This window comes from Notolabrus celidotus, chromosome 9, assembly GCF_009762535.1.
Source record: "Notolabrus celidotus isolate fNotCel1 chromosome 9, fNotCel1.pri, whole genome shotgun sequence".
In the NCBI taxonomy this organism is placed as follows: Eukaryota; Metazoa; Chordata; class Actinopteri; order Labriformes; family Labridae; genus Notolabrus; species Notolabrus celidotus.
In genome coordinates, this window is record NC_048280.1 from 16,996,254 (window position 1) to 17,009,308 (window position 13,055).

At 38.7% G+C, this 13,055-nt stretch overlaps 1 protein-coding gene across 2 annotated transcripts; it reads left to right on the top strand.

Annotated features, from left to right (window-relative positions):
• The first annotated feature begins 614 nt into the window (after positions 1–614).
• Positions 615–8,753, top strand: ndc80 (NDC80 kinetochore complex component). 2 transcript variants are annotated; one of them, XM_034692658.1, is made up of 17 exons: positions 615–1,051; positions 1,459–1,551; positions 2,663–2,746; positions 3,446–3,575; positions 3,771–3,943; positions 4,122–4,224; positions 4,387–4,476; positions 5,018–5,111; positions 5,224–5,324; positions 5,542–5,686; positions 5,911–6,116; positions 6,367–6,516; positions 6,755–6,844; positions 7,058–7,150; positions 7,348–7,478; positions 7,612–7,714; positions 8,037–8,753. In XM_034692658.1, the coding sequence occupies exons 1-17, from the start codon at positions 1,044–1,046 to the stop codon at positions 8,163–8,165; spliced, it is 1,923 nt and encodes a 640-aa protein (XP_034548549.1). In that variant the 5' UTR covers positions 615–1,043; the 3' UTR covers positions 8,166–8,753. The 2 variants fall into 2 exon arrangements, with proteins under 2 accessions (XP_034548549.1, XP_034548550.1); XM_034692659.1 differs by having other exon boundaries at positions 919–1,051; positions 3,449–3,575.
• Positions 8,754–13,055: the final 4,302 nt, after the last annotated feature.

The following is a 13,055-nucleotide window of genomic DNA, read 5'->3' on the forward strand; positions in this document are numbered from 1 at the left end:
TGTTAATCTGATCTTTTCACTCAGCAAATGCAGAAAAGTACAGAACCCACATACTGCTGGGGCACTGACAGGCCTGACAGGGTTGATCAAATATTCAAGGGGGAGAGCCTTCATAAACATTTCAGGCAGAAAACCTTTTATTATTGTTGTAACATAGATTTTAAACAAGCTAAACAAGAAGATACCCGTATGTTTTGTTTTGGGGAACAATTTGCTAGTAAACCAGAAACAGAAAGTTTTATGGATGCATCGCTACCAGCTGGTAAAAGCTCACAGAAAAATATGATCAACTGTGATAAATTATTTAGATTATTTAGGATCGTCAGCCGTGAGTAGTACATATATATATATATATATATATATATATTGTTCTCTCGATTTAACAAGCATTGAATATTTAATTGTTACTGCTTAAAGCTGCTGTTGGTAGTCATGATAGAAACATCAGTTCTGAGAGATATTTCAAATGTAAACACTACCCCTCCCCTCTCTGCTGTGCGTTCTATGAGGAAGTAGTGGCTTCCTAGCCAATCAGGGCAACGTAGTGCGGCCGCCACTCGACCAATCAGGACAGAGGGTCGGGGGGGTAGCTCTGATTGGTCTGTGATAACGGGAAGAAGGAGAATAAAAACATTGCTTGACACAAAGGCATTGGAAATCAAATTAATTCACTTACAGATGAGTACTGAATGGGATTATGACCTTTTCTCCAAACCCAGCAGGAAAGAAAGTACAGTCTTTTACACCATTCCTACCAACTGCAGCTTTAACTTATTTATAACTTCTCTACTTTCTCAAATGCAAGTGAATAAGAGATTTCACATAGCTTTCCTTTCGGGTCTTGGATGTAGTTTGTCGTGTATAACGATGAAGTTGCTGCGGACCTGCGGACCATGCAGCGGACACGTATTGCTCGAACGGATCGCCTTTTTGGTCCCAGTGACTCGCCGTACTCTAGTGACGTCACCGCCCTCTGCTAGTTTGTATTGTTTTGGCGCGGTGTTCGAATAATTCTGTAAACATTCGCTTTCCTACTACGAAACATGGAGCGGTATGTCTTGATTCTAATCCACAAATGTATCTGAAGTTACGTGTCATTACTTAAATCAGTCATTTGACTAAATGTATGTGTTTTGTGACTTTGCCAGTCGCCGTTATTGTGATCAAACATTAGCTACAGACGGCTAACGCTAGCGTAGTTACCATTGGTCTGAACGTTAAGGGGTGAATTAACTCAATACTTTTAGTTTTAACATTTTGATAGAAACTCTGAACATTTCGGAGATATTGCTGGTTTAATTGCAACGTTATATGTGTGACGGAGCTTAACGTTAGCTTGCTGTGACCAAAGCGGCATTAGTATATTTGAAAATGCTTGTATATTATTGCACTTATAGGTGAATCGGTTTAATGATCAACGCTACATGTATGTTTTTTTCTGTAATAACTTCTCTCCAGCGGAAGGATGAGTCGAGTCACAGGCAGACCATCGGAGCCTATGCGAGTGCAAGACAGCAACCGGATGAGCATGGTGTATACAACGCCCCAAAGGTTCGTTCAGTAACATGTCAAAATCATCTTTAAAAAATCAGACTACATGGTTAGTCAGCAGAGGTACAGCTTTCCCAGGTGTAATGTACACAGTCCACTCTTGCCCTGACAAATATTTGGTTGGTACAACTAGGGTTGTAAAGGGGTGGAAAGTTTCCTGTAAATTTCCATGGGAAGTTAAACTGGGGAATTTTGGAAATAATCCAAATTGGAAACTGTCCATGGGAATTAATGGAAATTATGGGAATTAACGGGGAATTTAGGGTAATTTAATGGAAAGGTATCATATCCAAGCATAAATATTTGTTTTGTTGTAAGCAGACATCCATCCAAAATTATACAATTGAAACAGATTAATTAGTAACTAGAACTTAATCAAGTGTTAAATATTTTATTGAACAATCAATTCTTTCATTGAAGAACAAAAACATGAATGTTGAGTTAAATATTACTCATCTCCCTGACCCAACCCATTCAAAAATTAACAAAAATGCAATCCCAAAAAAGTCCCATACAACATGCAAATAAAAAAGCATCTTCCCTCAAGCTTCTCAAGCCTAGTCTCTGCATTTTTGCTAAACCCTTTCAGGCAATGGGCTCTCCCTGGGTCCTTCCTGTCCACTTCCTCAACATCCAACTCCAACTCTTCCTCTTCAGTGTCACTGTCCAGCCTTGTTGAGGATGGCTCTGCATAGATAGTCAACTGTACTTGCATGAAATCTGGTTGTTTTAGTCAGGATTATGCTAAAATATATTTTCCCGAATTAAAGTTCCCTATTAAGAGCCGACCTTCAATTTTGTAAATTCCTGGTTTATTCCTGTTTATTCCCATAATTCCCATGGAAAGTTTCCAACTTTGAAAATTCCCCAAATTTTGCAACCCATAGTTAGACATACCTTGGTTGGTCTATAAGATCACAGAGTAAGTCGTGAAGTTGCATTGCACTTCTTGTATGTATTATAATAAAACCTATGATAAACAGTATCATTTATTTGTATCATTCAGTCAGATCATTTCTGGAACAAACACCTGTTTTCATAAGAGGATACATTCATAGATTGGTGGCAGCTTGTTGTTTTTCCCTGTGATCACACCTCTCTTTCTTTTCAGTAAACAGCCTTCATTTGGAAAGCTCAACATCCCCAAACCACAGTCCGTGAACTCTGAGAGGCGGACCAGCTTCTTTGGGGGCCGGTATGAGAATCATTTTTCATAAACTTATTCATTGAGATGACAATGTTGTTTCCCAGAGAAGTGTTATAGATTAACTATAAAATTCAGGGAACACACAGGATGTATTAAAATGTTTTGTGCCAATGTGATTACAATAGACAAGACTTTAAATTAAGAAAGCATGAAAATATATATATATATATATATATATATATATGTATATATGTATATTTATTGCAGTGTAGAAGGAAACTTTTTAGTGAAAATAAGTATTGTATATTTCCACTGAGTAATACCTACCTGAAAAATTACTAGCTTGAGAAAGCTTTGCACATAGTGATTAAGCCACCAGAAATCCTCAAGAATAATGGGAATGGATGCCATGTGGAACTCACACTTTTCTTTTTTGAATCATACTTGAACCATAGACAATTTTCCACATTATGGGAAACAATGAAACTGACCCAAGTTAATAAAGAAAGCAAATCATCGGCACACTAAATGCAAGAAAAAGAACTGTAATGAGTAATAAGGCTGAAAAGAGTTGTTTCTCTCTGAGGTAAAAAGACTGATCTGTGGAAAGTTACTAACCTTACGACTGAGACTTTTACGTTTCCATGAAATAATTACAAATTGCAGTTCTTTGGCTTTTGAATGATTGAGCTGTTGTTCTTCCTTGTCACTTAACACATCTGTTATGTTGTGTAAATGTTTTGACAGCAGAACTAGTGGAGCCAGCATGCCTCGCAACAGCATCATGTCAGGGTTTGGTGGAACTGAGAAGATCAAAGATGCCAGACCTCTGCATGATAAGTCCTTTGTTCAGCAGTGTATCAGGCAGCTGCATGAGGTACAAACACTTCATTGCTCTCTTTTTTTATTAGCATTGCTACAATGACACTAATCCAGTGTTATTGATGCTGGGACCTGATTGAATGGGGAGTTAAATTGTAGATTAATGGAAATGCTTCGGAATGTTTGTTGATATGATTGAGAGTCGATACTTCTAAACAGCCTGATATTCGTCTCTCATGTATTGCTCCAGTTCTTGACAGAGCAGGGTTACCCGGGCACCCTGGCACCCAAAACCCTCCAGTCTCCCTCTACCAAGGAGTTTGTAAAGATGTTTGAGTTTGTCTACCGCCAGCTCGACCCAACCTTTGAAATGCCAAACTCCAAAGTTGAGGAGGAGGTTCCAGCTCTGCTTAAAAACCTGAGGTACCTTTAGTATTAATTAGTATTGTACATATTAGCATTTCTGTGGTTTAAGCAGTATCTTTATAGTTGGACTTCAACATTAAGAATGACAGGAGTCTGAGCCTCATACTAAAATGCAAAGAAAGAGGAGACCAATTTCTGACTGTCTATTTTTTTCTTGTCCTGTTGCCGTGTGAAGGTATCCATTTGTTCTCTCCAAGTGCTCCATGTATTCTGTTGGAGCTCCACACACCTGGCCCCAGGCCCTTGGTGCTCTCATGTGGCTGATTGACAATGTAAAGGTGAGAGGCAAACACGTCACAATAAAGAGTTAAAGTTATCAGTTATGATCTAAAACCAGAGCCGTTTGCATAGGATGCACAAAAGAACAGTGATTGAAATATCAGTAAATGCTATTTTTGTTTCATGAGATCAGTTCAAATTTGTTTTTGTTCTTCTGATAGATAAATTGGAGTTTGAGTCGTCAGGAGCTGCTGTTCAGTGACTTCTGTGAGGACGGTGACAACATAGAGGAGGGGGCTGAGTATAACAAGGTACAGTGACTGCATCAAACAGGAGGCAGACTTCCTGTAAACAGACGTGTAGTAACATGTCAGGAGGATGTAGTGTACACACTTAGATTAAATCACTGTTAGTCACTTCTTTTTTATTTACAGTTTGTGTACGTTTTTCAGAAAGCTATTCAATTGATCTTTTTATTTTGTAATATTTTTTTACATTTATTCTGTTAATATCAACATTTTGCTGCTGTCAGGCTGAAATCTTGTATATCCAAAACTACATATTTGAACTGTGTGTTTTTGTTTTTTAAATAACAAAACAATGAACAGGATCTTTACTCACTTAAAAAATGTGTATATGTATATATATATTGATACTTTTCCTTACCTTGACCCACTGACAGGCACTTAAGATAACCAAAAACATTAATTTTGGGGGTAAAAAAATAGTAGTGAATAGTGAAATATGGAGTCACAAGGTTTCTGCCTGACAGCAGTGGTTTGTGGGTTGTTTGTTGTTTTCTCATATCTTCTCTTTCTTTCTTGTTTCCTTTTCATTCTGGGACTCTCGCAGCTTTTCCTGGACTACACAGCTGAGACATACAGCAAGTTCATGCTGGGTGACGACATATTCGAGGAAGAGGACGAGACATTCATCAATAAACTGAGTAAATGAAGCGTCTCTAAATGACAACAGCATGATTTATTTTCATAATGTGTGGACTTTAACTAAAATCTAGATAAATCAAAACTCACCAAGAAGTGTGTTTGTCTTGACAGAGAAACTTTACAACGTCGATGAGGCCCTGCTGATCTCGATGGAGGAGAAGCACAGAATACTGAGTGAGGAGCTCGAACAACTGGAGAAGGAGAGTCAGACGGTCAGAACCACTAATATTGAATCAATCCTATGCATACAGTACGGAATCGGATCTTGATTTTTTTTTACAGCCACGTGTTGGATACAATAAAGGCAATTTATGACTCATTCATTCAAAGTGAAAATGTTATCATTGAATAACAAAAGGGAAACATTGAGATACTTCTGCTAGTTAGATGAAAAGCCGGCAAACAATAGCTTTGTCTCTTCCTGGACAGGACCGACTGATGACCAAGAGGATGGAAAAGGTGAAGCTTCAGGCAGATCTCAAGAAGCTCCAGACTTACCGAGGCAGCCTGGATACTTTTAAAGCCAACCTGGAGCACAAAGCGTCAGAACTGAAGGATGAGCTGGAGACTAACAGTAAATATGAGAAATGAAGTGTCATGTTCATGTAACCATGTAGGGTTTATTATGAGTTCAGTAGATCCATGTTATTGCTGTAAATCTTTATCAGTTTGAATCTCTTTTAAAAAAAACAACATAATGAAAAGTAAGGTTTTTGCGTTTTCTACACAAGCTTCATCCTCCTGTTTCAATCACAACTGAGAATCTGGTTAATGTTTTTTTTTTCTGTATTTCTGCAGTCAGTCACCTGGAGTCTCTGAAACACGAGCAAAATGAACTGCAACACCTCCTGCAGAACCAGAAGTTCACTCCAGCTGATGTAGAGAGGATCAACAGAGAGAAGAGGGAACTCCAGCAAACCATCTCCAGTCTCAGCAAGTCTCTGGAGGAGGCTGAACAACACAAGTGGAATGAGGAGATAGCCCTGGCCAAAGTGAAAGAGAAGGTATTGTATTTACATTGAGTGTTTCAGTCCCCTCTCATAACTCACTTTTATTGCCTGACTTATTTTTTGGACCAAAAGCTTTGTTGTACTTGTCTCTTGAATAACTGGGATTAAACATAAATATTTTTGAAAGTGTTCTTTGCATGTCTTTTCAGCAGAGATGAGATTTCCTCCATTTGTAATCATTTTTACCTGACTTTGTTCCGTCTTTGTCGTTTCTGTCCTGTCCTGTTACTTCCCTCGATCAAAGGCGGAGTTGAGGGTTGCAGAGTACCACAAGCTGGCTCGTAAACTGAAGCTGATCCCGCTGTCTGCAGAGAACGCGTGTGGACACGACTTTGAGATCAGACCATTTGAATGTGGACCCGGCAGCATGGTTCAGCATAAAACCCAGATACAGGTACTGAGCTAACTCGTCTATTTCAACCACTGCAAGAGCAGACTCTTAGCTTAGCTTGGTATATGGAAGACTAACCTACTATTCTGATAACAATTTTTTCCACATTTGTGTTAATTGCAGCTCTTGGCATGTCTCATTGTAATATACTGAAATATTTGTATCATAAGCTGCATTAGGTTTAAGTCTTGAAGTGATGTTGGCTTTTTGAACCTGCTCTGATCTTTGCTTTTCACTGTAGATGCTCCTGAGGAAGCTGGTGAGTGACGTGGAGGAGGAGAACAGTCGATTAGCCAACATGAAGCTCAGCCTGGACGAATCTTGTGAACAGGTAAATCTGTGTTTTGCAATATATTTTTCCCACAATCTGCCCAAGGCTGATATCACAGAGGAGAGAGAATATGCATCCCTCTGTTAAAGATGTGGGAGCCACCTAGCATGGCTGTATGCACAACACGTTAGGGATGGGCATTTCAAGCCAAAATACTATTCGATAATCATTGGCATCTACTCGACGATTATTCAAATAATGTTTTTTTTAAAGGTGGATTCTAACATCATGGACAAGTCCAATGACCTGAAACTGCTGAGAGAGCAGATTCGCAAGCTGGATGAACGGCTGGATTGTGACATGCAGGTAAAGTCCTTACAGTTCAGTCTTCTTTATGCTGGTTGGAAATACAGTACTACTCAATGCATCAGCTTCAGACAAGGATGTATAGGATGACATTTTTTTCTAAGCTAAAAAACAAGACTAGTTTCCATTCAAACATGTCATGCAGAGATACAGTCGCATAAAAACGTACCAACTCTTGTGTGTGTGTGTGTGTGCAGGAGTTGGCTAGAGAGGAACAGGACTGGGCAGAAGAGGTGGACTCAGTGGAGAACCATCGAAAGCTTCTCGAGAAGAAGGTGAATATTGGTTACGAGGAGGCTGTGCAACAACTGAAGACAGCACAACAACAGTGAGTAACAAGCGTCCTTTTATCAGCAATAGTTCAGTCTGGGTGACTTCATCACGCTTGAGCCGAGACTGCTACAAAACAAAAACTACAAATCATTCTTTGTTTTGGAATCTAAAACTTGTCTCTTCTTCAGGTACCACCTGGTACTGCAGGAGACCAATGAGGAAAGGAGAACAGTAGCCAACAATCTTGCATCTGTGTTTACCACTGCAACAGATCACCTCTCGATCACAGAGGTAATGTTCTTACATCTCTGCATCCTATTCCTGTGAGTTATTGAGGGAAAGAAGTATGAAATGCACATTTCCAAACATAAAATAATTCAGACAGACTTGTCACCTGAACTTCGCCTAAGTCATAATAGCAAAACAGCACTATTTGAATATGAAGGAAGTCAGAAAAACATGAATATAATCATTGAACATGTTTTGCTATCTCCCTGATCACACCTAGCTTGTTAGCTGAGTAATACATGTTGTATCTGCTGCACCTGAATTCATTTTATGATTCATGAAATTATAAACTAACATGCTGCTTCTTTTGCTTCCTGTCTAACAGAAGTTCCTGGAGGATCTGCACAGCAGGGTGCAGCGTCTCTGCTCTAAAACTCTAGAGGAGGACGAGGCAGTTGTGCAGAACTTGCGGGACACTCTGAAAAGCTTCAGGTCGAAGGCAACCACTTTATGAAGTGAGCCAGAGGGATGAAGGCCTTCATGTTCTGCAGGATGGAGGTGATTTCAGAGACTATGGAAGTTTGCGATTAACCTTGTGTTTGTGTTTTAATTTGTTTCCAACCTTGCAAAAAGAAACTATTCTCCTATTCATTTGATTTTTATGTATTTGTTCTTAACAGTTTTAGAGAATTCTTACATGTCTTTGAATCTTAGATTTAAAAAGTAACACGTTTTGGTCTCTGTCAGTTTTCTCTTTGTAACTTATTCTGCATTTAAAATAACAGTTGTGTATTTTAGCTTTCGCATATATTTTAATACAGAGTGGTTTGGTGAAGGTGAACATTTAGTTATCTTTATGCATGTTAGTTATCTGCTTTACGGACTACAGATTTACATGTTTTTGTGTCTTGTGTCATTTTGTATTGACACTTTTCCATTTTTTACCTATTTCCATTCATAGGACAATAAAAATGTTTTATCACCCTTCAACGTAGATTCAAAAATGTTCTTCCTTTGACGGCAAGACAGCAAAGAAAAACACAAAACTCTTTTTCACCATCAAACATTAAAAGACATGTTAGTCACACCTTTTTCAAAAGCACCTTCCTCCTTAATGTGGTCTTGGTTCATCTCAGTGGATAGTTGTGTTGTATGGGGGCCACTAGGTGGCAGCACAAAACACAGGTTGAAAATAGTGTTCACGTTGCTCTTTGATTTTTTCGCCATTATACTGATCAAAGTAACACCATATGCAAGAATGACCTGTCTTTCCATCACTTATCTCTTCTCCCTGATTAACAGACAGTAACCCTTCACTTTTGGTCTAAAGAGACTTATTAATTAAAGTTTTTGAGGTGTTTTTTGTTCTAACAGATATAACAAGAAATTAAAGTTTTACACATTTACTAGACTCATTCATTGTTTTTTATTTTTTTCCTTCAACCACGCTAATAAACACATTTTTCTTTTTTTATATTTGATGTCACAAACAGCCTAAATGTTTACAGTTATGGTAATTATAAGTTGTGCAGAAAAAAATAAAATAAAAATAAAGATATTATATAGTAGAGTTGTTTACAGGTGAACCAGATCAATAAAGCAAACCTTAAGATCTTAAATGCATGGAGTGGGAAGAGATTATGTTCAAGAGCAGCTACACAGTTATAGATATATCCACCTGATTATTCAGAACAAACATTGAACTATCACGATGTAAACTCTAACATAAGTTTCATAAATGTGTATACTGTCACATACAAATAAAACAAATAACTGATCACGAAGAAAAAAGATCTTAAATGCAATACACCAACCTAAACTGTTGTATTAGCAAGGCTGGGACAAACTTGTCTCCAAACGATTAGGACTAAACAATAAAGACGTTTCCGTACGCGCGTATGTTCGCATACACAGTAAGCTGTGAATTTCACTCCATTTGTACGTTGGGTCAGACAAAGTTTGTCTAACAATGGAAGTAGCAGAGTTTCCACTTCTGTCTCATTCAGTTATTTTTATCGAGCATATTAAAACATTTAAATTCCAGCTATCAGCCAAAACCCACAAAACTGACAGACTGACTCATTAGGAATTGACGCCTGGGAGCAAAATGTTTTCTGCGCCTCTGGATGGAGAATTTATTGCTAAATCACTTGGCTGAGGGAGCTCTGGTGGTGAGTGTTGTGCGGTGGCACAAACAGGAAGAGGACAACATTAATCCACAATGCCTTTTTCATATCATGATCCATTCAGTCATTTGACTTGTCACTACTGATTACTGCATGCCTTCAGTATACATGATTTGATTTCTTCACATTTATATCCAGTCCGTTTTAAATTCATGTGGCATTAAATTCAAACCTTTGATTTGATTCAGTTTAGTTTTAAAACATATTTTTTGAAGCCTTACATTTTTTTTGTATCCTATATTGGCACTGATCCAGATAATGTTCCACTTTGTTGTGAAACCTTAGTCTTCATAGACCCGGACAATGTTTGGCTGCTGAAGATGTCTTCTGATTCAGCTGCACTTGTTTGACACGTTGATTTATGATTCCACATAAGTGTGTCTGTTTTCGCTTCAATCCACAACAGTTCCACGATTTAGAGAAAATCTTTCCTGAAACAAAACACTGCCTTGTTTTGTTTTTGGAGCTTATAATTGCTCCTGTTGAAATGTCAGTGTTCCTGACTTAATGGCTTAACATGGAGAGAGCCATATTATTGATTTCTGTGACTTCAGTATCGCGTCTTAAAGGTCCTGAAATCATACACAGCTTCATTGTTGCAGCTTGAGGTCTTTTCAGCCCGTTTGTTGCCCCATTTTCTGTACCTGTGAGAGTTTTAGGAAGAAATAACTACATAAAAGACATATTGTAGATTGAGTTGTTAACTCACTGGCAACATGTCCAGGTTGCACCCCGCCTCTTGCCCAATCACGTTTGGGGATGGGCCCCAGCGCCCCTTCGATCCCAAATGTGATGAGCTGCGAAAGACATTGAAAGGATGCATATGTGGACTAAACTCAATATTTAAGAGCTGAAAAAAGTAATTGTAATAGTCAGTTGATAGAGTGTGATGAATATCATGATAAACAATTATTTGTGTCATTTCGCAACTTTTTCTGACAAACTTTCACCTATTAGATTATCAAATGAGAGAAGCGATAGCTGAGCAAACTAAACAACATTCAAATTTGCCAACTGAGATATACTAAACACCACACTCTTCATAATTACAATGTTATAATACATCATATGTCTTATTATCTCTACATTAGTTGTGTATTGTTGGCTTAAGTTATGATGGAGAAAAACATCTAAGGAAAACCTTTAGTTTAAATACCTGTTTGCCATCTCTGTGTGCTTATATAACATCCACGAGATAACTTTGTGAATAACTGAACATCAAAGAATTGCGATATCTTCCCATGGAGGATTTTCTGCATGAAAGCGTTGCAAACAAGGCTAAAGTGTCATCCTGGGATTTGGGGGAATGGATTGTCTTGGACTAAAAACTACACATCGTGTCGGTACAGTAAAGTCAAAAACGCTTTTACAAGAAGAACGTTTGAAAAACCCGTCAGTGTTGCAAGCGTGAGAGAAATGTTTTGGCAGATGTGATGAAGAGAGATGAGGTGATTGTGAGGGGCTCCATGGAGAGAGAGGGAATGAAAAATGTGATGGATAACTTCCACCTCTAGCGGGGGTAACCCCTCCTCTGTGTGTGTATGTGTGTGTGTGTATGTGTGTATTTGTGTGTGTGTGTGTGTGTGTGTGTGTGTATGTGTGTGTGCGCGTGTATGTGTGTGTGCGTGTGTGCGCGCGCGCGTGCGAGCGTGTGCGTGTGTGTGTGTGGACTAGGGTGAGTGCAGAAAGTCGAAGGAAAGGCTGGTACCATATGTTAACAGCTACAGAGCTTTAATTCAACTAAACAGGGCTGACCTAGGTGTGTTTATCAGATCCCATATGGACAGATGGCATCCATAAAAGACATTTCACAAGACTTATGTCTGTGTGTATGTGTCTTTGCATGTGTGAGAAAATGAATGTCATGATTTGTGTATCTTTGCACCCCCAGAGGCATGTACAAGGTGGCCTGAGTGTGGGGCTTCATGTGCAGGGATTTGCATGTTTTTTTGTCCTTAACCCTTTTCTGACTTTTTCTTTTTCATAATGCTTTTTTCCTGTTTTTATGTTGCTTTACTTTTGTGATTGTTTAGTGACTGTGTGTGTGCGCGTGTGATCTCCCATGCTGCCTGTGGCCCTTGGCCGGTATGGCCCGATTTTATCCTGGGTCATTGCATTCAAAGACATGCACCATGAATTCTTAATACACTGTATGTTCCTGCTCTCACACAGGGGAAGTCGATACAACTGGGCCGAGGGCAGAAGCCAAAGTCTTCTAGGGATTGTGTTTGTCTGAAATTCTCAGAGCCTCCTCTGGGAGAAGAGAGATGTAAGGAGGAGGGCATGTGAGATAGAGACTCAGGTGCCAAGAAAAAAATCCAAGACTTAAAAACAAAGCTAAAATTCACCCTCTCCTTTCCCCCGCTTCATACCCTGGAGAGGATGTGTGTTGTTGCTTTACCACACAGGCTTTCACAGGAAACAGGCACACACAGTAAAGCCGAGAGGTGTTAATGTGGGTATTATTATGAGTTAATCTCACCAACCTGCCACCACAATAATCTGTTCTACAGATGTGGAAAGTAGGGTCAGAGAGAAAGGAGACGATAAAGAGAGAAAGCTCTGTCTACCCACTGTTTTCTCTCTCCCAGCTCCCTGTCAAAACACCATTGTGTGTAGCTGAATCTGTCTTCCTTAGATCTACATTATGACTCGCTCTGGCATTTTGATTTCTCTGCCAAGCAACTAATTGTCTCCAGATTTAGAAGACAAATTTACTTCTGCTATGGCTGTGCTCAAAACACGCACAGACATTGTGACGCAACTGTTGTAATAAGATTCAGATTTGGGAAAAGTTTTTGTTGCACAGGAGAGACAGTTAACATTTTGAATGGAGCTTAGCTGTTGGTTACAATAACAATAATAGAAAAATAACAATGGATGTTGTCTTGGCAGTTTCATATAGTGTACTACTTTGTACAACATTTGCTTTTTGAACTGTCGTCAGTTTCTAGAAATGTGAAGGATTCATTGCAGCAACAAAAATACAACGGATCAGACAGCTTTGTACACAAAATGTGCAAATAGGTAAAGTGATACACATACATATTATATGCAGGTTTATATTGTTATATTATTATATATATCTGATATGAGTGATATTTATAAAACTGTTATTGTCATATGGCCATCTATTGGGCTAAGTTTAGATATGCCACACACTGTGCCACAGTGCTGAATCACACAATTTAAGCAAATCATGATGTTTCTATTTTTAA

Excerpts from the sequence above, each read along its gene's own strand:
- ndc80 (XM_034692658.1), top strand. Across the intron at positions 3,944-4,121 it reads GCTCTGCTTAAAAACCTGAG|GTATCCATTTGTTCTCTCCA; the intron begins GTACCTTTAGTA and ends TGCCGTGTGAAG. Across the intron at positions 4,225-4,386 it reads GGCTGATTGACAATGTAAAG|ATAAATTGGAGTTTGAGTCG; the intron begins GTGAGAGGCAAA and ends TTCTTCTGATAG.